Source organism: Centroberyx affinis, unplaced genomic scaffold (genome assembly GCF_046629955.1).
Source record: "Centroberyx affinis isolate AG114_WGS23_722 - 3 ecotype Tasmania unplaced genomic scaffold, CSIRO-AGI_Caff_v1 ptg004081l_1, whole genome shotgun sequence".
NCBI classification, from domain to species: domain Eukaryota; kingdom Metazoa; phylum Chordata; class Actinopteri; order Beryciformes; family Berycidae; genus Centroberyx; species Centroberyx affinis.
In genome coordinates this window covers 34635-57401 of record NW_027281867.1, presented here as the reverse complement: position 1 = coordinate 57401, position 22767 = coordinate 34635, and the positions used below count along the sequence as shown (strand labels likewise).

Sequence of the window (22767 nt, the reverse complement as noted above, 5' to 3'; positions counted from 1 at the left end):
TGATTTATTTTTTAACTTTTGAACACTTCTGAACAGTCCCACCCCGCCTTCTGTCCCGCCCTAACAATCTGTTTCAACCAGAAATAAGTCAAAATACGGAAGAAAGACACAATTGAAATACCGTTTCTTGTGACTTAAAAAAAAAAAAAAGTGTCTAGTGGGCAGAAAAGTGTCTAGAAAGATTAGGGTTAGTCCCAACTTTCTATCATTATCTGGTTTCTTGTTTGATTGGTCGACTGACTGATGGAGGCAGGTGGCAGGCTAACTTCCTGGATGAGGGAGCATGTGACTCACCGACAGGCGGCGACTCCACCAGCGTCTCCACCTTCACCTCCACCACAGCCAGCATGACGGTGCTGTTGTGGCGTTTGGACAGGGCGCCGATGATGCCGCTGGCCGCGTCCTGGATCTGCCCGAGGTCGCCGTCCTTCGCCCGGCCGTCCTGCTCGAAGGACTGGAGACACGGAGAGAGAGGAGAGGGGCATGATGGGAGATCCAGGGTTAGAATCAGTTTGTTTTGCGTCAACTTTTCAAAATGAAGCCTTTTACTCAGAATTGTCTACTAGTCTTAGTCTTTATTTTGTGTCTGATACGATGCTGTCTCTATATCAGTTTGTCACTTTGTTTGTTTTTGTATTGTAGTTTCAAAATACAATAAAAATAAACAAATAAATAAAATTAACCCATTCCTAAGAGCGAGGAATCAATGTGTCCATTGGCCATTAGGACTGTTTTGGAGAGCTGAGCCCAGGCAAGCAAGAAGTTAAGCAGCTCTATAGTGAAGCAGTTGAAGCCATTTTGGTCCTAATCGATCGGTAGGATTGGAAAAAGATTGGGAAAAAACAAAAGGGTCCAGGTGGAAGATGGCCAGAGCAAGATGACAGAGAAAGAGAAAGAAGAATGAAATGAAAGAAAAGGGATTCCCATCTTAACATCTGGCAGGCTGCGGCACCCTGCTGAGACACAGAGGGTGGAGTTAATTACCTAATAAGTTGATCAGAGTGAGAGCGGGAGGGGGGAGGAGGGGGGGATTAGCTCTATACTGTGCACTTCAATTAGGATGAACAATAGAGAACAGGCCAGCTGTGCTTTTCTTCTCCCGTCTCATTCACATGCCTCTGGTCCCGCCCCCGGACTGACTGACAGCTCCCATCACTTCTTCAGACACATTTCCACATACAGGCTGATTTTACCAGCTGTATTCTTCTTCTTCTGTAAATGTTTTAAATTCTCCTGTTTGCTTTTTTTTTGAGCTGGGATGGATATATCAGGCCAATCTGCCTCTTAAATTAAAATCAAATCCAGTCAGTGTCATCCACCTCCGATATGATGCTGTTTGATTGATTACATGATTGATTTTATAATTGATCAATACTGCACTGCTTGCCTGATTCTAATACAACATTGTGATTGGATTCCATACATGCATGAATATGTTAGATGTTTATTATTTGTGTAACATTACATTATGTTTATTATGACATTTATTTATCTATTTATTTATTTATTTATTCATTCATTCATTCATTCATCCATTTATTTATTTATTTATTAGGAGTCTTTTCCATGCTTACAAAAAAAATAATCCAGGGCAAACAATTGCAATTTCTTTTAATTTCTTTACAATTTTTGTATCTAATTTCTCTTGCTGTGGAAAGCACTTCATCACAAACCTGTTTGGTGAAAAAAAAAAAAAACCTCATACAGCATGTTTGAACATCGCTTCCAAATATTTTAGTAACCGTACTTCAGGAGCCCCTGATTCGCCTTCCCACACACTTGGCGAAGCCTCAGCGGAGCGAGGGGAATGCAGGGGGCACATCGCTTCGCAACGGAAGACAAACCAAGCGCTCCTCATTCTTTTCCACATAGCTGAACCATATTGAAACACTTCATTTTTTTTGCCCAGGTTTGAGACGGGAGGGCCGGTGCGTTGGGGGGGGTGGGGGGCTTTACGGACTCGCCGCCAGCCTTTGGATAAGCATCTAGTCATGACTTGGCGGCTGAACCCCCGACACGCTCCTTCAGGACTCGGCGAGATTATAAAGATTTCACCCACACGCGGTAATGAGCGCTGACATTTCGCTGCAACACGAGTCGGCGGCGAGTGGGAGTGAGGTTTTGGTGGAAGCCTTGTTGTGGGGTTTGGGTGGATGTCAGGCTCGCCACTCCTTTTCCTGTATCTGTCCCTCAAAACACAACTGCATACATCACAAGAACAACAGCTAATCCCCTCCATTAAGAGCTTAGTGCCCCCGAAGTGACTGATTTCCCCTGAGTCTGGGTGGCCGAGAGAGGGGGAGAGAGAGAGAGGGGGGGGGGGAGAGAGAGAGAGAGAGAGAGAGAGAGAGAGAGTAAGAGTGTAAGAGAGAGGGAAGGAGAGAGAGAAAGGTAGAGAAAGGGTAAGACAGAGAGAGAGACTGAGGGAGAGAGAGAGGGACAGGGTGAGAGAGAGAGGGAGAGAAAGACAGAGAGAGGGAGGGAGAGAGAGGGGGGGTAAGAGTGTAAGAGAGAGGGAAGGAGAGAGAGAAAGGTAGAGAAAGGGTAAGACAGAGAGAGAGACTGGGGGAGAGAGAGAGAGAGAGAGAGGGAGAGAGAGAGAGAGGGAGAAACAGAGGGTAAGAGAGCAAGAGAGAGGGAAGGAGAGAGAAAGATAGAGAGAGAGACTGAGGGAGAGAGAGAGGATAAGAGAGAGAGAGAGAGTAAGAGAGAGAGAGAGAGAGAGAGACAGAGGGTAAGAGAGCAAGAGAGGAGAGAGAGAGAGGGTAAGAGAGGAAGAGAGAGGGAAGGAGAAAGAGAAAGGTAGAGAAAGGGTAAGACAGAGAGAGAGCCTGGGGGAGAGAGAGAGGGACAGGGTGAGAGAGAGAGGGAGAGAGAGAGAGAGAGAGGGAGAGAGAGAGGGGAAACAGAGGGTAAGAGAGCAAGAGAGAGGGAAGGAGAGAGAAAGATAGAGAGAGAGACTGAGGGAGAGAGAGGGGATAAGAGAGAGAGAGTAAGAGAGAGAGAGAGAGAGAGAGAGACAGAGGGTAAGAGAGCAAGAGAGGAGAGAGAGAGAGGGTAAGAGAGCAAGAGAGAGGGAAGGAGAAAGAGAAAGATTGAGAGAGAGACTGAGGGAGAGAGAAAGGTGGAGAAAGGGTAAGAGAGAGATAGAGGGAAGAAGAGAGAGAAGGAACGGGAAGGGTAAGAGAGAAAGAGGGGGAGGGAGGGAGGGAGAGAGAGAAAGAAAGGAAAGAGAGGGAGGAGGTGAGAAGGAAAGAGAGAGGGTGAGAAAGAAAGAGGAAGGGAAAGAGAGACAGAGAAGGTAGAAGAGAAAGAGGGGGAGAAAGAGAGAGAGAGCGTGCAAGGATGGAAGAGAGAGAGGGTAAGACAGATAAATGGGGTAAGAGAAAGAAAAAGCAAGAGAGAGAGGGATAAAGAGAGAAGAAGACAAAGAGAAGAAGAAGAGGGAGAGAAGAAGAAGAGGGAGAGAAGAGACACAGAGCAGCAAGGTGTTCCAACAGTAAAGCTAAATCTCCTCCAGATGTTGTTAAAAGCAGGGAGTCGCACTTCAAACGCCTCTCTCTCTCTCTCTCTCTCTCTCTCTCTCTCTCTCTCTCTCTCTCTCTCTCTCTCCCTCTTTTTCTTTTTTTTTCTTTCTTTTTTAACAAAGAGGGAAGCAACAGAAAATAGCAATAGGCTCCGATTTTACTGGACTCCTCTGGAACCCATTTACAATGACGAATTAAGTGTGTGATTTAATAAAGTGGAGAAGAAAGAGGAAATGTGGGACAGAGAGAGAGAGGGGGGAGAGAGAGAGAGAGAGAGAGAGAGAGAGAGAGAGAGAGAGAGAGAGAGAGGAGAGGAGGCAGCAGCTTCTAAATCTAAATCTATAGGTGCGTGAGTGTTTTTCCATGTATGTGTGTCTATATGTTCAAGTGTAAGAGTGTGTGTTGTGTGTGTGTGTGTGTGTGTGTGTGTGTGTTGTGTGTGTGTGTGTGTGTGTGTGTGTATAATCACCATGGCGACCTCCACGGCATCGCTGTTGGAGTAGGACAGGTCGCAGAGGATGAGCAGCGCCCGCTCTTTAGCCAGAGTCTGAGTGACAGGCAGGTACCTCAGCTCCGAGCAGATCTTCTCCACGGTGGTGCCCTTTGGATCACACACACACACACACACACACACACACACACACACACACACAGAGAGAGATAAGACAGATTAGTATTTGCATCGCTAGCAAGGAACAATCAGCTTCTAACTCCAGCTAAGTCTGTTTTAGATGCAGCCAATTACTTTTGTGGTGCAGATGAGTTTCTCGGCGGAGCGGCTCGTGTGCGCTGAGGAACATTAAGATTCAAGATTCATTTTTCCATTCATAAAACTTTATTCGCCCCCAAAGGGCCAGTCAGGCAGTAAACAACAAACACAACATCTGGACCGGACCGACGGCAGAGGAGCAGCAGATGGGATCATCTGTCCTGGGCGGAGGGGGGGGGGGGGGGGACGCAATCGTTACCGGAGCTTCGTCTGCAGTTTTAGTCCCGTCTGAATCTGCCGTGTCAGTAACTTTTTACGGACTGTGGGCGCCCGCTCCAGAACAAAAATCATGGCCTCTTTTACCTCCTGTAACATGCCCAGTAAATGATATATAAATGTAATATCTACAGACTAGAGATACTCTGGGATTTTGGTCGATCATAATATCGTGATACAGCTTAAATGTTGTGTTTTCCTGGTCTTAAATGTTGCGTTACAGTTATCTTTTACAGTTACACAATTTTCTGAACTTTCTAGCGTTCTAGAGGGAAGTGAAGAGTGAACGCCTTGACCTTTGACCTGCTTCCCCATCAGATCCACATCAGCCTGCTAACGCTTGTTCCTCATGTGTAAATATCTTCTGAAAGCACCAATAGTCATCCTCAAACGATCTTCACATTATCGATATCGAAGTATTGGGTAAAAAATATTGTGATATTTGATTTTGTCAATATCGCCCAGCCACATTCCTGCCACAGCCAACGGTTTTAGGGACTTTGTCATTTTTCGACGGCAAACAATCAAGTCGTCGAGATCAGACCCAAAGTCGCAACTCTGGTCTAGTTGCCACTTTTCTTCGCTCTTGTTGCCATGCTGTATTGTTTTAGTTCAAACGCGGCAACGGCAATCGTCAACGTCAACTGCAATGAGGTCACACATGACGCCCGGTGCATCTTTAGTGCGATGACGACCGATTCCAGAGATTTCTAATCCCGTGTGAATTGGCAATCAACATTACAGATGTCCTGTGCTAACAATTACTTTACGCACTTTGTCCTGTAAACTAATCCCATCCGTACACAGGGCTTAAAACAAAGCGTGGGTAACCAGCATCCTGTGCAAAAATAACACTAGAAGGCGCCAATAGAAGGAGAAAACTCTGCCAACGAACAAATCTCCAGCTGGATGATATACCCAAACACATCATGCCTATCGCTTAAATTTTGAATTAAATTGACTCTGCAAACATCCCCTTAGGATTTGGAATCAAGTCTCTATCTCTGTTAGTTTCATAGTTCTGGCTCAAAAACGATCGACAGTCTAGTGGCACGAATCCTAGATCCGAATCACCACCAAAATCGAATCAGTTGTTCCTTGGCCCGAGGCTGATCTGTCTGCTAAATTTCACGGAAATCAATTCATAGGTTTTTGAGATATCCTGCTGACAGACAGACAGACAGACAAGCTAACGGGTTGATGTGATACTGAGGAGCTCCCGGCTATGAAAGTGTGGAAGTGTGTGAATGTGAAGCAGGGAAGAGCATGCACACCCAGCAAACTTCCTCTGGATGAACAGAGGTGAAAAATAGAAATACAAAATCACCCAGTTGACTGCAGCTATATGCAGTGAAGTCAGACATGTGTGTTTGCGGTTGCAGATTCAAACATCTCCACTTAGCAATCACCCAGTGTTAACAATCCAGGGTGGGGAGAGAATGATTCTCAATGTATTGTTATGACATGATGGTCAGCAGGGATGAAATCTGATGTTGATTCAGGATATATGGATCAGGAGGAGAGTTTTGCACCGGCCAGATCTCAAAAATTAGCCAGTACCCAAATTTCTATCCCTTTATTTTGTGCAAAATGGACGGGTGCCACACTCTCTCCATTAAAAGTAATGTTTTTCTAGAGAATATTAAAAATGTAAAAAGTTTCATTAAACGGGCCTCCCAAATGCCAAAATGTCATGTTTTGATATTCTCTGGTTAAATAAACACTACTTGAGAGTATGGCACCCATCAATTTTGTACTCCTGGACTATTTTTGCGGTTGCACCTCTGGAGCCCAATTCTACTCCTGTCCCCCTTTTTTATTACCCAGGAAAGGGTAAAAATAAGTTTCAGCACCGCCCTGCTTCACATTAACACACTTACACACATTTCTTTCCTGGGGAGCTGCCCAGCACAAACACACACTTCCACTCTAGGAGCTGAGAGACTTAAATGGAGCGAATCGGGGTTACATGCGTTGCTCGAAGGCACAGCGGCAGCAGTCATGGGGTTTCAAACAAGCATCCTAAAAAACAAGCCCACCGCCCACGCTATAAACGATGAGAGTATTTTAAAACTTACATCTAAAACAGCCAGTCACTCACCTGCGGCACTTTGTCTCTGTTGAAGATGAGCGTGATGCGGGCACAGCTGTTGTCAAGGTGACCGCTGTTGGGCTCGCACTGGGTGTGCAGTGGCGTGGGCGGGTCGGGGGTCGAGCACACGCCCCACTGGTGGCAGGGCGGGGAGAAGCAGGTGAGGAACTGGTGCTCCACGCACTCGTGTCCGCCGGGGCACGGCGGGACGCTGCCGTCCGGAGCCGGGACAGCCTTCTGCAGGAGGCAGGGCCGCCGACCGCACCGAACCTGGGGGAACGAGTGAGATGCTTTACTTCATTCCACTAAGTTTCATTACAATTTACATATGATTCAAATAATACAGAGGTTTCAGACACACACACAAAATCAGAGGTAGTTGGAGACTGTCTCTGATTTTGTGGGTAGGTAAAAGTAGTGTATGTCTGAAAACTGTAATTCATACTTAAAACTGCACCGGGAAAGATTTGTATGCAAAAATACATCGGTTTTAGAGCTGCAACGATTAATCCATTAACCGATTAGTTGTCAACTATTAAATTAATCGCCAACTATTTTGATAAACGATTAATCGGTTTTAAGAAAAATAAGACAAAATTCTCTGATTCCAGCTTCTTAAATGTGAATATTTTCTGGTTTCTTTCCTCCTCTATGACAGTAAACTGAATATCTTTGGGTTGTGGACAAAACAAGACATTTGAGGACGTCATCTTGGGCTTTGGGAAACACTGATCCACATTTTTCACCATTTTCTGACATTTTATAGACCAAACAACTGATCGATTAATCGAGAAAATAATCGACAGATTAATCGACAATGAAAATAACCGTTAGTTGCAGCCCTAATCGGTTTTATCAGCCTAAATCAGTGTGGCTGCAACAGAGAAGAGCGTACCATCCCCAATAATTGAGATGTTGTAGATTCTCCCTGTTTGACCAAATGAAATTCAGTTGCTTTGTGCAGCTTTAAGTATTGCTCAGAGAAAATCAAACCTCTGCCAGTATGCCAAATGTGAATCTCCTTTCACCAATGGAGTTGTTATTTAGGCTTACAAGGTCTCAGACCAGGCTTCTCTACTACTATAGCATCTCACATGTATGTCACTGCTGTCAGCTGAAAACCACATACCTCCAAAATGTCAACTTTTCAGGAAATGAGACAAACTGTGTTATTTTCAGAATAGCAACCACCATGACATTTTTGAAATTACACAACTGGCTTTGAGAGGGTTTGTAAGCCCAAGGGTCATGACATTTTCTAAACTCTTTCACCAATTCACAGGATCTGATGTAACTTTCCCTTGAGCTATTTAGGGTGAGTGTCTATGTAGAAACCTGGCGTGCATCCTACTATAAAATGAGGAAAACTCTGTCCTTCTGTCTGTCTGTCTGCATCCATTTTGCTCCTCAATGGGTTGGCCAATCAATCTGAAACTGCACATGGGCATTGGGGACTGACGAAGCTGATTTTTCCATTTTCCAAAATTTATGCTGTTTGGTGCGCATTTTTGATCTGCACGTAGTTGTGGCGCGAGCATCCCCGGGTATGGACTAGTTTTAGAAGAAAACCAGGTTGTGGGTGAGAGCCGGTGTGCCATAAACAGTCCCCAGATCTCCATGTAATCCCTGAATTCAAGTTAAAAGGATGAAAAACAGCAGAAGTGGAGGTCGGTTTTCGGCAGACACCATCGATCTGTTGGTTTTCGTCACACCAGGCTCACCTTGGAGCAGCGAACGTGGCCGTTGACGCACTGGCAGGCGTTGCACTCCTCCTCCCACCGGCTGCCGTGAGGAAACTGCAGGCCGGCGTGATGACAGGCTTTCCCCACTCCTATGACTGGAGAGAGGAAGTCAGAGGTCAACACCAAAACATTCGGGAACGCTTCCTACTGCTGGAGACTCACTAAACCTCTTCCAACACCTCTGCGATATCTATAATCCACTTTCTATCAAGGCAGACATCAAGAGAGACCAGCCAGTTAGCTGAACCCTGGATGTACCTGCCCAGCCTCTCTCTCTGTGTGTGTGTGTGTGTGTATCTATAAACCCAACACACTGTCCTGACTGAGCTCTGTTGTACTCACAGTCTTGGCAGCGAGGTCCGGCTCGTCCCGGGGGACAGACGCAACGGTAGCCGTTGATTTCGTCCACGCAGGTCGAGCCGTAGATGCAGGGAGAGGACTGGCACTCGTCTATGTCTGAGGGAGAAGACCATGCAGCTGTTATTAATATGGATGCACACAGAATTAGCAGTCGTGGAGCATTGTTTTCATAGTCAAAAGTAAAGGCCCAAATATCATGTCTGGGGAAGTCCCTGCCTGATTTCACCAACTAAATCCACATCAATCAAGCGGGGAAGACGTGGATGAAGGGGAGAAGATGATTAAAGAAATATTTCTTAATCCGGAGAACACTGATCCATGGATGGAGGTGCACCGGATTGTTTGGAAGATGGTCCTAATATTTTCTATACTCAAAGGTCTCATGCATCTAAAACTTTGGATAAAAGATGCAGAGTTTCAGACACTGGTAGGTAGCAGATAAGTGTGTTTTCTCAAGATCTACATGCTTCAAAACACTGATATATAACACCACATCTTACTTGCATTATGTATTACTTGCAAGTCTTTGGCTAGCTTAAGCTTAACTTTTGCCTAGAAAATCCTGAGCTTTGAGAGAACGGGATGTTATGTATTTTTAAATATCATGAATGAGTAATGAAATTCAGAGAATCGCTTTTTACACAATGGATATGTAGCGTTCAGGATTGAAACGCTTTCAACTGGACAACACCCTGCGTCTGAAAAGGCCTTTTTTCAGAGAAATTCTCCCAGAAGGCCGCGGGAGACCGCACCGACCCCGTCTGCCCAAATCAGCGCTGACCTCCGCCCGGCAGAGAGGTGAGAGGTTAAGACCGTCTTCCTAAAGGCTTCCTAATCTGTCGCCCAGAAACAATCGGCTCACGCTCCCCCGCCGTGACCTGTGACCTCTGACCCCCCGCCCACCTGACCCCCGCCACACGCCCCTCCGGTTCCCAGGAACTCACTGATGCGGCAGTCCGGTCCGGCGAATCCCGGGGCGCACTCGCAGCGAAACCAGTTCACCCCGTCCACGCAGATCCCGCCGTTGTAGCTGGGGAGAGGAGACAGACACACATGATGAAATCCTGCTTCACATATCAGGCTTCTGCTGTGACTTTCCATGACTTTAGATGAGGATCAGAGCGCTTCCATGACCTAAAAATACAATTTCTTCCTGGTTTGTTAATGGTGCTTTTTCCTAAATGGGTAAACATTCTGGTTTCCACTACAATTTGGCTCGCTGGAAACCACCATCTAATGCTATGAATGTGTGAAACAAGTTGGAAAATAAGTTCTGGTATATTCTATCAAGTGACAAATGTTGTAAAATTCCCTAATATTCCCTGACTTCCACAGAGAAATACCTGCCATACAGGCTCCAACTCCAAAGAAAACTACATCTACAATTGTGGATGCAACTAATGATTATTTTCATTATTGATTAACTGATTAATTATTTTCTCGATTCATCAATTAATCATTTAGTCTATTAAAGGTCAAAAACAATGACAAATGCCCATCACAAGCTGCTTACTTAGTCTGACCAGCTGCAAAAAAAACATCCAAAGTATTTATTTTATAATGATATGAAACAGAGAAAAGCAGCAAATCTTTGCATTTGTGAAGCTGCAACCAACAAATGTTTGGTATTTTTACTTGATAAATGACTAAAACTAGAAAATTAATTAATCGATTATAGTTTTGATAATCGATCAGGTTTCTGTCAATCGATACAGCACTAGACAGTACTAGGGCTGAACAATTAATCGAAATTTTATCGAAATCGCAATATGGCCTACTGCAATTTTCAAATCGCAGGAGGCGCAATATTTGTTAAAGGCGAAATGTGTGTCAAAATACCATTTTAAATTAAATATTGTGGTGCTGCAGAGATGTCCTGGCCTACACATCATATTCTACAGACTTAAGAAAACATCTTTGTTTGGTACAGATCCCTGCAAAAATCACACCATAATCATTTTAATACGTTTTTCAATGAAAATGAGAATAATGATGTAAAAATTATCATTCCCTCTAATATAGCAAATGATATCGCAATTGCAATATCAGTCAAAATAATCGCAATTAGACATTTTTTCAAAATCGTTCAGCACTAGACAGTACCATGGCTGCATGACTTTACCATGGGTGAAGCCAGTGGGAATGAAACCTGTCAGTGTTAGTGCCTTGCTCTACACATTCAGCTTCACAGGGAATAGAACCTACGACCCTTGCAGTAATGGTGCCATGCTCTACACAGGGAACAGAGCCTGTAACCCCTGGTGGTGTCGGTGCCATGTTCTGCCCGCTGAGCCCCAGACGGGTCCGGACTCCTTCGCCCGGTGTTTCCCGCGGCGAGAGACCCGGGGCAGAAAAGGAATGAGCCGGCCGGCGAGCTTGAAGCTAAAGCTGAAGCTGATCCCTTATCAATGTCCAGACTTCATATGCAAATCCCCTGCTGACCACATACTGAGCCGACCCTATAGGACCCCCCCCCCCCCACCCCCACCCCCACCCCCCCTCCCTCACAACTACCCCCAGGTCAAGGCTGGTGAATGGTGAGAGGGGCGTCTCTTCCCACCCTCCTGCCCCCCCCCCCCCCACACACACAACCCCCCCTTCTAATCCCCCTGTCAGTCATTGTGGCTGAGGGGAAGGGGGGGGGGCTTTTGTCCAGGAGAGGCTCTCTGATCCAGGGAAGCTGCCGTGCACAGCTGTCAGGAGACACACTTCCCTGGTTTCACGTGCACACACACACACACACACACACACACACACACACACACACACACACACACACACACACACATTCCTATGAACACACATTCATACAAACAGGCAGACACAGAGATGAACATAAAGGTATGCGTGCAAACACACACACTGATGAAAAATCACATGCACACACACACACACACACACACACACACACACACACACACACACACACACATGCGTATGCTAAGGAATATAAAGATGCACATGTACAAATTCATACAAACACACTTTCATATACCATATAACACACACATACCCACACATACACATAGAGAAACACACACAAACACACACACACACACACACACACAGGTATGCACATATACTACATACTCACAAATATACACATATCCTCACAAAAACACAGGCATGTACACACACACACACACACACACACACTCACACTCACACAGTCAGACAAATGCACAAAAGCACACACAAACACACAGGTACACATGCACACACACGTATGCAAGCACACACACACACAAATTCGCACATGTACATACACACGAGCAACCACACACACCCCCATGCGCACACCTTCTCCAAAATCACACACACACACACACACACGCACACACACACACACACACACACACACCTCCACATCCCTGAATCTTTAATGGGAAAATCCCGGAGCATTAAATCAGATTTGCAGGATGAGAGCGGTGTGTGTGTGTGTGTGTGTGTGTGTGTGTGTGTGTGAGAGAGTCGCTGCTCTCTGTGGGAAACCCCTCCGCTCACAGCACTCCCTCTGCCTGACTGGGCCCGGATGGGATAAGAGCCGCAAAACTCGCTCAGCTTTAAAGGTGGCAGTGGCAGTTAAGCTCCAGCTAAAAGACGTTCAGCTGGTTGAACTTTGCGTTTCACTTTTTCTCTCTGCTCAAAACGCCGCATTTCTGGATTAATAGTTACGGAGCGCAAGGATCAAAGGCGATGTGACAAATATTCCCCATGACCCAGACCCAGACCACCTCAGTCGAGTCCCAAGTCGATTCCCACACCGGGTCCGGTCGAGTCCGATTCGAGACCGAAACCAGAGCAAATCAAGTCCTATTCAACACCAAACAGGCAATAACCTGGGTTCATTTCTGTCCAAATGCCAAAAATAATGATGAAGAAGTTTGTTATGGATGAACAGAGATGTAGCTCTGTACTGTTCCCTTCAACATCCAACTGATCAATGCATAGAAGTTTGACATAAACAGGTTTCTACAGGTGAAATCCCTTCAATTGTCTGTAGCGCTGAGGTGAAAATAAGCCGAACATCAATAAAACTTCCCATCCATCACAGCAGATAGGCCAAGCTGTTGTTTTTAATTTTAGAACTGACATTCAGATTTCATAAAGTCCCCTCCATGACTTTTCAGAGTTGCAAGATTTTCAAAATCACACCAGGATATAGAATTATTATTAGATTCACCCCGCTTCAATAGCAGCTTGTTGGCCTTCTCTTAAACCCCCTTTGGCCTTTCTAGTGTTAATATTTTTAGATCGAAAAAGTTGAGGCAGCATCCAACAGAGACCGAGAAGACATGTCAGAGTCAACATATAGGCACAAGATTGAGACGAGTCCGAAAAAGCATTTTCACAACTGGACTCGAATACTCCAACCCTGCTGGAATATTTATGTGTGATACTGAAGTGCCATGTAAAGAAATAACAAAAACCCTTCAACTTACCAGGGATGTGGATTGCAGTCATTGGCATCTGTGAGAGAGAGAAGGAAGACAGAATGAAAATCAATAACTTCAAAAGGGGAATCAAACCCCTGCCAAAGCCTGAAACCTGATAAGATCAATGAATCCATGTAGACTGCACTGTATGTGTCATGATGTACGGTGAAACGCTAAATGTTGCCACTAATGTCACCCAAAACAAGCTCCTGGACACTTATTGTATTTGCCACTTAAAGTGATTCTTAAACAATTAATTCTAATCAACAAATTGATTAATTCAGATGTGATAGAGACGCACTCTGAGCACAGGTCGGCCCCTCCCAGCCGTCCTTGCAGATGCAGGTGAAGGCGTCTCCTCCTCCGACACACGTCCCTCCATTCTCACACGGACCCGAGTCACATGTGCTGTTCTTGGCTGGAGAGAAACAAACGAGAGAACGAGAGGAGGGATTTAGGGCGTCTTGGGTATTTAAGGTATTTTTCCCCGATTTCCACATTCCATGACTTTTCTATGACTTTCCCCTATAACGAAGCCAGATAAAGTTTTTCTAAAAGGGGTTTTCTGGAGGGGCTTGCTGTGGAAAAAAAAAACGCCTGAAAAAACAACATCTAATGCAATGAATACATGAAACAAGTTGGGAAAATACAGTCTGATATATTCCTGTAAAGTAATCTGTTTGTAAAAGAAAATCCCTGATATTCCCTGATTTCCCCAGAGAATTGATCAAATTCTGTAACTTCTCCCTGTCTGGAATAAACCTCCAAATTCCATAATATTCAAGATGTTCCATGACCAGTGGGAACCATGCTTAAGTTTTTGTTTTAACTACCGGTTAAAAGGAAGTCTCTGGAGCGTGCCGTCGTCGATTACCGTAATTATCGGTAATGCGTTGCAGTAACAAAAAAAAAACGGTTAAACTAACGAACCCCAACAGAAGGAGATCAGAAAACAAGGAGGCTTCGTACTAAAATATGAGCAAATATACTTATCAAACAGAATGTGAATTAGAAATAAAGGCCTGTCTCTAATATAAGCCTGCTTCCAATAAAGGCCTGGTACCCTCTGCAGTTGAGGTAAATAAAGGCCTGGGCCAATATTAGAGGAAATACGGTATTTTTAAAGTGGTAAACTGCTTTTTTTAAACTAAACTATGTCCAACCAAGACTGTAATAGTTACTGTTGCCCAGCGACCACAGACTCACAGACACATAAGAGGCCGTAATAGCTCATAGTGTTATTACACCGTTATTCCCGGTGCCATAAGAGTGTAATTAGAGTGCGGGACGGTGGAGGTCTGACCTGTGTTGCAGGTGCTGCCGCCCCAGCCTGAGGGGCAGCTGCAGAGGAAGGAGTCTCCGTGGTCGTAACACGTCCCGCCGTTACTGCAGGTGGTGGAGTCGCACTGGCTCTCACCTGGACGGCAGAAGGAAAACATGTGATACTGTGTGCCAGTGTGAGAGTTCAAAAGGGGAAAACAAGCCCGCACGACAGCCAGTTAGGGCATCAAGCCTAAAAAAAAGGACATTAAGCAGCAGCTGAAATGGTAAAAAAAAAAAAAGATTTGACAATTTGACACGGTGCAAAAAATAAAAACGGAAGACAAAGAAAGCACTGATGATGTCTAATGGGCTGAAATGCTTGCTTACATTTTTCTTTGTCTTCATTTTTCATTTTTAGCACCATGTCAAATTAAAAGCTTTTTTTTTTTTTTTTTTACTATCTCAGCCGATTTATGTTGTTTTTTTATAGGCTTGATGCCCAAACAGGCTGCTTTTCCTTTATGAGAATGTTAGAATACACACCAGCACTGAGAAGATAGATAGATAGAGAGATAGATAGATAGATAGATAGATAGATAGATAGATAGAGAGAGAGAGAGATAGGTAGATAGGTAGATAGATAGATAGATAGGTAGATAGATAGATAGATAGATAGGTAGATAGAGAGATAGATAGATAGATAGATAGATAGATAGATAGATAGATAGATAGAGATAGATAGATAGATAGATAGATAGATAGATAGATAGATAGATAGATAGATAGATAGATAGATAGATAGATAGATAGATAGAAAGAGAGAGAGAGAGATAGATAGATAGATAGATAGATAGATAGATAGATAGATAGATAGATAGATAGATGCACATTGCACATTAACCCTAAACACACCTACACATCCCCTCCCTATTTCTGTCACTTCTACATATTTTCATGTCTCTCTGTCTGTCTACCTTCAGACAAACAGGCATCCACAGACATACAACACACACACTTGCAGACGCATTTACAAGCACCGACACACACACACACAGCACCGACACACACACACACACACACACACACACACACACACACACACACACACACACAGACTTACGTGAGTGGCAGGTCTTGCCCTTCCAGTTGTCTATGCAGTGACAGTAGAAGTCGTTGACCAGATCCACACAGCGGCCTCCGTTCTGACACGGGTTCCTGCTGCACTCGTTCACATCTGAGAGAGAGAGAGAGAGAGAGAGAGAGAGAGAGAGGGGCGAGCGAAGGATCAGCACAGTAACAGGTTATGGTTACAGTTATCGTTTCAATGCCAATTTTATCGTACGGTCCCGCCAGGACACGTTCGGTAACGTGTCTGGACGCGCAAAGATCGGATTCCGCTCACGCTGCTATCGGATTCTCACAGCCGGATTTGGACGTGGGCACGGCTTCTGCTGCCATGACACAGCCAGAGGAGCTGTGACACGGCTGCATCATCGTGTATAATCGAATACCGTGATTTGGTTTTCTGCAATTAATAATCACAGAATATCTGCAGCTGAAAACAGAAGAGATGATGATATAAGATGCCAAAATTAAACTGATTTGCACCTCAAATTAGCAAGATTATTAGTGGTATTAATAACCAACATGTAGCAAAATAATCAGGATTATCATTTTTGCCATGATGATGCAGCCTTAAAGTGTAATAAGTAATACAGACATAGATTTAAATAAACACACCCATGAGAGACTATAGCTGGCATTTAAAGTTTATTAGTCTGTTTGGAACGGAAAACAATGCGATGCCATAAAATCCAATCTTTTATTTATCTCTAAATTTGTGCAGATTTGAGTTTTAATTATAAAAGCCTTTCTCAGAGGCAGAACTGCTGTGGAGGCCGAAATAATCTCATTGGTTGAGTTAGCGGAGTGGGCGGAGCCAAATAACCACAGTTTTTCTGGCTAAGTAAAGTAAGACTGAAGCTCAGTGAAAAAGACAAGCGGTAAGAGAGGAGGAAGCTAATATTATGAAGCCTAGCGCTCTGCTGCTAACTGAAAAAATGCAATCTATCCATACTAAGTAATCTAGGTTAGCTAGTTAGCTAGCTGACCTTCACGTTCAAACTAGCCATACTAGCCTATAGCTGTCTAGGTAAGTTAGTTAGCTAGCTGCTGACCTTCCAACATCATGATGCCATGGACATGAATGAATTAAAAAAATAAGTAATCTATATTTTTTTATTTCTATTTTGACCAGAGTTCCTTCTTTGCCATTTAGTTTGGCCAGTTAGCCAACTTGCTCTCCAAAAAATGGTGGTTCTTTGGCTCCGCCCACTAAATCAACCAATTATTTCTGCCTCCGAGAAAAACTCTAATCTGCTAAATTTTCATTGAAACAGCCATATGCTACTGACAGGATAGATCAACAGTGTAGAAACACATTGAGACAAACGGAGACAGTCGGGCGGTCAAGTTTCCTGCCTCTAAATCCACATGAGTTCCCGTACTGGCCCGCCACACCTTTCTATTTCAGTCTCCCGCTCTGCTTTCCAACTATTTTAGGTATAAGAAAATGCTAAAGGTGAGAAGACAGACAGATACTCCATTGTATCTGCTTCCAGAGGATTCTTGGACTGCTAATCATTCCTGTGCTGTAGGCCTGGGCTGGGTGCTGCAGGACTGACTCACAGGTAGCATGTCTACCTGACCTGCTCTCATTCTCCCTTCTCTCTGTCACTCACACCCACCCAAATATCTCTCTCAGACACACACACACACACACACACACACACTCACCGACGTCACACAGGCTGCCCTCCCAGCCGTCTGGGCAGAAACACTGGAAGGAGTTGATCCCGTCAATGCAAGTGCCTCCGTTCTTACATGGAGATGACACACAGTCATTAATGTCTGGAAACAGAGAGAGAGGGAGAGACAGAGAGAGAGAGAGAGAGAGAGAGAGAGAGAGGGAGAGACAGAGAGAGAGAGAGACATGAGGAGGAGGAAGACGATGAAGCAGTTTCCCCAATTCAGTGATTTGTGCAAAAAGTAGAACGTCAAAATTAATGAAGGAGCATCAGCTTTATGGCTAAAATGCGAATGATGATGAATCGAGTTTACACCTGTTGTCCAATTTGTAACAACTATTTTCTTTGCCTTACAGACATTTAAGAGGTAATGTAAGTGTCTTACAAAACCCTCAGATCTTATCTCAGCTCATCAGATCAGCTTTTGGGAATTGGAGAAGAACTAGTTTGTTTTTCTAGCGATGTCCCTGCAAGTTGACGCTGAATAATGAAATCGCAATCGTTTGAGAACACCGAAACGCATTCTGTGGAAGTAGGGGGCAATGCTGCAGTTAATTATACTACAAAGAAAAAAAATCGTAATATAATTGGACACGCAAAGGTCTCTGCACATCTAATCTGCATCTCCGGTGGCATTTTCCTTTTAATAATTCCCTTCCTAGTTACTTGTTTTCTTTCCCTGTGCTGTAAACTGAACTAAGAGGGCGATGATAAGTGAGACTGGAGCCAGAATTACCGTAAGAATGATGTGGGTCACATTGATGGTAACTGATGATAAATATAGTCCGTGTGTGTCTCAGCGTGCACGTCTGGTGTGTGTGTGTGTGCGTGTGTGTGTGTGTGTGTGTGTGTGTGTGTGTTAATAGTGACTCACTCTCATGGCAGTAGGTGCCAGTGAATCCCGGCTCACAGGAGCAGCTGAAGTTCCCGGCAGGCAGGCTGATGCAGCGGCCGTGTGGTCCGCAGACATTGGATGAGATGTGCCACACCCTTTTCTGGGTGTCATTGGTTGCCACGGCAACGGTGCAGCTGTCAATCACTTGAGGGCAAAATGGAAAGAGGTGCAAAATGAAGAGAAGAGGCGATCAGCAAGGGTAGAAATGTGTTGAGTTAGGGTGAAATTAATTTGTCTCCGACTCCCAAGTGGTTTGTTCAAACTGAGAAAACTGTGAAACTTGTACTAGACCAACAGGTGTTTATTTGCTTGAACAGATAAAACAAAAGGGCATTTATCAGAATTATTATGAAACTATTATGAAAGACAGGTTATTATTTGACAGGAGGCATCATCTCAACATGTGTCATTTCTCAACGTTTCAGTCAAAGAACTTTCTCATGTCAGCAATGAAAATGTCCTGCAAATTTTTCTCCAAAAATCACAGACCCGAGGTTTCCCCCAGGTCTCTGACAGCATGTGTCTGGTACCTTGACACTGGTTGGTCTTGCAGTGGTCTTTCAGCTCTGAGCAGGTTTTGCCCTCGTAGTCGTCGGGGCAGGTGCAGTAGAAGTCTCCCATCAGACTGTGGCACTGGGCCTTGTTCTGACACGGGTTAGGACTGCACGGGTTATTCTGCACCTGTGGATGGAATAAAGGAGGTAGAGATAGATCAATGAATAAATGAATGAAGGTAGTAATGAGTGAAGGAAGGTAGGAAGGCAAATTTCCACTGTGTTTATGTGTATCTAATCTAATGAGCAAATAAACAACCATTGTCAAAATTACACAAAGTACACTGTAAAAAAAAAAAAGTTAATTAATTTGACTTGAAACCCTAATCCAGAGCCTACTATTTTAAGTGGTAATCTGGATCCATGTTTTTTTTTTTAATTTGTCTCCATCTTTGTTGCTCAGCCTCATTGCTGTGGTGTTTCTGAACTGCACTTCCCAGAGATCAGCTGTCAATCAAACAGTGTGGGCGGAGCTTGGATTTTCTGTTGATGCAGTTTGAGTTTCTCTTTTTTTTTTTTTTTATACTTTTTTATTGTCATATCACTTCGTACATATTACCCATGTTATATAGCCTATGTAGTGTTGACATTTTTTTTTTATGACATAAATGACGTGAGTAGGTGTGTCACCCAGTGATACATCATAATAACAATCAATCAATATGACAATAAATTAAGATAAATAATGACAATATTTACAGTACATGTTTAAATTATTACAGTATTTTATAGTAATTTTGTATTTATAGAAAAACATCTTTGGTCCTATTTCATATTTGAAAATCTGCCTGCTGTATTCCATAAATCCATATGTTTTTATTATATCAAAATTTCCCGCCTTCCTCAACAACGACAGAAAGCTAAGATAAAGACAAAAAAAAGTGAGTTTCTCTTTTTCCCCCCCAGAAAACAGCCACCAGACTCCGGCTGTTTAGAGCAGACAATGGAAAAGCTTTCATCGACTTTTCTTTCTACAGAAGGATTCACCCGAAGGATCCGCTCCTCACCTCACAGGTTGTGCCTGAGAAACCCTGTGGGCATTCACACATGAATCCGTCCAGCAGGGCGTGGCACCGGCCGCCGTTCCTGCAGGGGCTGCTGGCACAGCGGTTCCTCTGAACCTCACAGTGCCGGCCCACGAAACCCGGCTGGCAGGTGCACTGGTAGCCTCTGGTCGGGACCTCCTGCAACAGAGAGGGAAGAAGTTACCAAAAACCCCGCTGTCACTATTCACCGCACAAGGGGAAAAACATAGAGGAAGCTAATCAAAGTGGCCACCTTCACCTTTCATAAAGTATACAAAAGATAAATTCAGCAAGCAGACGATGGCAATGTGCAGGAGGCCAAGTCCAGTCCACATAGGTTTTACTGAAGTGCAGGTTCACCATCAACCCAAACAAGCACAGCATTTTCACACTATGATATTATGGCACAGCAAACATTCATATGGAAATAGCTTTGGAAAGTTTTGAACTGATCTCAAGATATTTAGCTCATAGATTAGATCAGATTTATCGGGTGTGCATGTACCCTGTTGTTCCAGGTTGCTGATTTCGAACGATACCTCATCACTGGATCTGTCGGTCTCCAAACCTCATGTTTTATTCACAGGTCTTACAGCAGCAAAAAAAAATGCTAGCTTTAAGATGGAATCCTCCTCATTCACTTACCCGTACACAATGTCTTTTCTGAACATACTACACATGGAACAATCTATAGCGAGAATACATGGGGCTAGAGAAAGGACTGCCCAGGTATGGGCCTCTGCAGCAGCAGATGTTGAACAGCTGCTGGCTTGAACATCTTCACGTTAAGTGCACTTTGTTGTATTTTTGTAAATTTATGAATTCATGTACTATGTCATGTAAAACTAGTGTGGGGTGGGAGGGGAGGGAACTGGTCGCGACATGGGTGGGAGGGAGGGAGGACCTTTCTTGGTCCTAGTGGGAGAAAATATACTCTGCATACTTTTTGAAATAAAAACAATTGATAACAACAAAAAAATATATTTAGCTCATGATTTCACAAAACGATGCAGGCAGCAGCTATGGACGACTGCGGACGTCATCTCAACTTTCACTTTGGCCCTGCACTGACACGCTGGGATCTGATTGGTCTAAGACACACTCCCACCATGCTGCCAATTCCAACAGCCACCTGTGTATTATTGGCTGATATGCTGACTGATGCTGCACCCAGAGGGCTAGTGATCAATCTTTCTTGCTCCCTCCTGTTTCTGATTCCTACATATGTTCACTGCTTTGGAGAAAACTTCTCAGGCAGTTTACGTTAGCAACCGCTGTTTAAAAGCCATAATACCCTTAAGGACATTCTTTACTGTAATGACAGGTACTTTGATGATATCAGCAGTAATTGGCTGGGCCTTGTACCAGCTGCATCACCGTTACACCCATGATCATAAAACAAAATGCCCTCTTAGGGTTTATGGCTTCAATATTCTGATAATTTCTTGGTTGGTCCAGAGTTTACGTTTCTGAATCTCACCTTGCAAGTCCCTCCATTCTGACACTTGGCACCATGGCAGCTGTTGACATCTGTTGAGGAAAAATATGATTTTTTTTAGTCTGAATTTAACACATTAGAAAGCGGAACATGCATGGGCGGTGTAAACGTGCAGATGCTACAGGGAAAGTAGGCGAATGCGAGGCTATCCGTGCCTAGAAGACAGAAAGGAGTGCAGGCTGAGAGGCGCAGGCAGGCAGATGTGACTCTCTTGGCTAAAGCACATGCAGTGAAGCCAGGCTGCAGATGGGGAAACAACCCTGCAAGGTTCACAACAGATGTCTGACAGTCATGTGAAAACCCACAGTCTGTTTTAGCCTTAGACAGAAACTAGAACAGTGCAGCAGCAGAGATAAACGGGCCTCGGAGAGCCGGGAGAGACCAGAGGAGAAGGAGCAGAGCCACAGGTAAGAGAGAGAGAGAGAGAGAGAGAGGCCGATACAGAGGCTGATAGCGACTAATGATTTGCTGGTATGATACTAACTGATGTCACAGTTCTGGCCCGCCCATCCACGAAAGCAGGCACAGAGATATCCACCAATCAAGTTTTTGCAAGAGACAGCATTTAAGCAACGCTTCCCCACACACTCATTAACGTCTGCAAAATGGAGATGAGAGAGAGAGAGGCAGAGAGAGAGAGAGAGAGAGAGAGAGAGGGAGAGAGAGAGAGAGAGAGAGCTAAGAACCTGCTTACAAGCCCCGCCACCAAGCGTAGCCTCCTGCCGCACAATGCACTGAAACTGAAGCCCAGATCCTGATACACACTAATGATATACACTAATCATATACTCTAATCATATACTCTAATCATATACTCTAATGATATACTCTAATGTAACTGGGTTGCAGGTGCTGTTTAAACTCTGATTTCCAACTTGAGATTACCGTTTTCCTGCTTTTTTTTAGGCTTCTGTTCACATTCCCCTGCTGACCGTTTCTTTCACAGCTCTCTCTCAAAAAAAAAAAAACCTCCCCCCACACACACACACACACACACACACACACACACACACACACACACATCCCACCCCCAGCGCCCGGCTTAATTTCTCTATTGCATTCCCTGCAGGCCAACCTGCGGCATTCCAAGTGGTCAGTTTCAGAGGCGGCGGTCACCGAGCCCGCCGCGCCGCCTCGCTCACTATAAACCGACCAGTGCATTAATACTACTCCCAGGAGGTAAGCGGCACCTGTTGGCCTGCTGAAACTCAACACCACCACCACCACCCCCCACCCCCTGCCAGCCCCCCCCCCCTCTCTCCCAGGTACCGCCCGCTCCCTGAAAGGGGAAGCGCTTTGAGAATAACAGAAGCCGTAACACAAGCTCTGGCGTTTCGGTTCCTCCCTTAGCGCGTGTTTACAGGTTATAAACTGTTTCCTCTCTCCCCGCCTCGCCTCGCCTCGCCTCGCCTCGCCGCTCAGCCGCTCAGCCGCTCCTGGCTGAGCTGCACAGTCGCGGCGTCGAAGCGGGCGAGGAGGAGGGCTCCGCTATGCCCGGGGCCTTGCCTCACCGTAGCGTACATACTCCCCTTTTACGCCCCGTCTGGAGCCAAAGATAACCCCCCGGCGGAGTATATTTGGTC

General features: G+C 44.7%; 1 protein-coding gene across 1 annotated transcript in view; it reads right to left on the bottom strand.

Moving 5' to 3' along the window:
• The window catches only part of LOC139663663 (protein jagged-2-like), a gene marked incomplete at its 5' end in the record, with an annotated part of 49186 nt that overhangs the window by 7224 nt on the left and 19195 nt on the right, over window positions 1-22767 (bottom strand). The window contains 15 exons of the mRNA XM_071542380.1: window positions 295-454; window positions 3997-4128; window positions 6614-6874; window positions 8326-8441; window positions 8689-8802; window positions 9651-9736; window positions 13149-13176; window positions 13444-13560; window positions 14446-14559; window positions 15526-15639; window positions 17202-17315; window positions 18087-18251; window positions 18638-18788; window positions 19669-19845; window positions 21167-21216. Of these exons, the coding sequence (XP_071398481.1) occupies window positions 295-454; window positions 3997-4128; window positions 6614-6874; window positions 8326-8441; window positions 8689-8802; window positions 9651-9736; window positions 13149-13176; window positions 13444-13560; window positions 14446-14559; window positions 15526-15639; window positions 17202-17315; window positions 18087-18251; window positions 18638-18788; window positions 19669-19845; window positions 21167-21216 (1899 nt within the window). The remainder of the gene's footprint in view (window positions 1-294; window positions 455-3996; window positions 4129-6613; window positions 6875-8325; window positions 8442-8688; window positions 8803-9650; window positions 9737-13148; window positions 13177-13443; window positions 13561-14445; window positions 14560-15525; window positions 15640-17201; window positions 17316-18086; window positions 18252-18637; window positions 18789-19668; window positions 19846-21166; window positions 21217-22767) is intronic.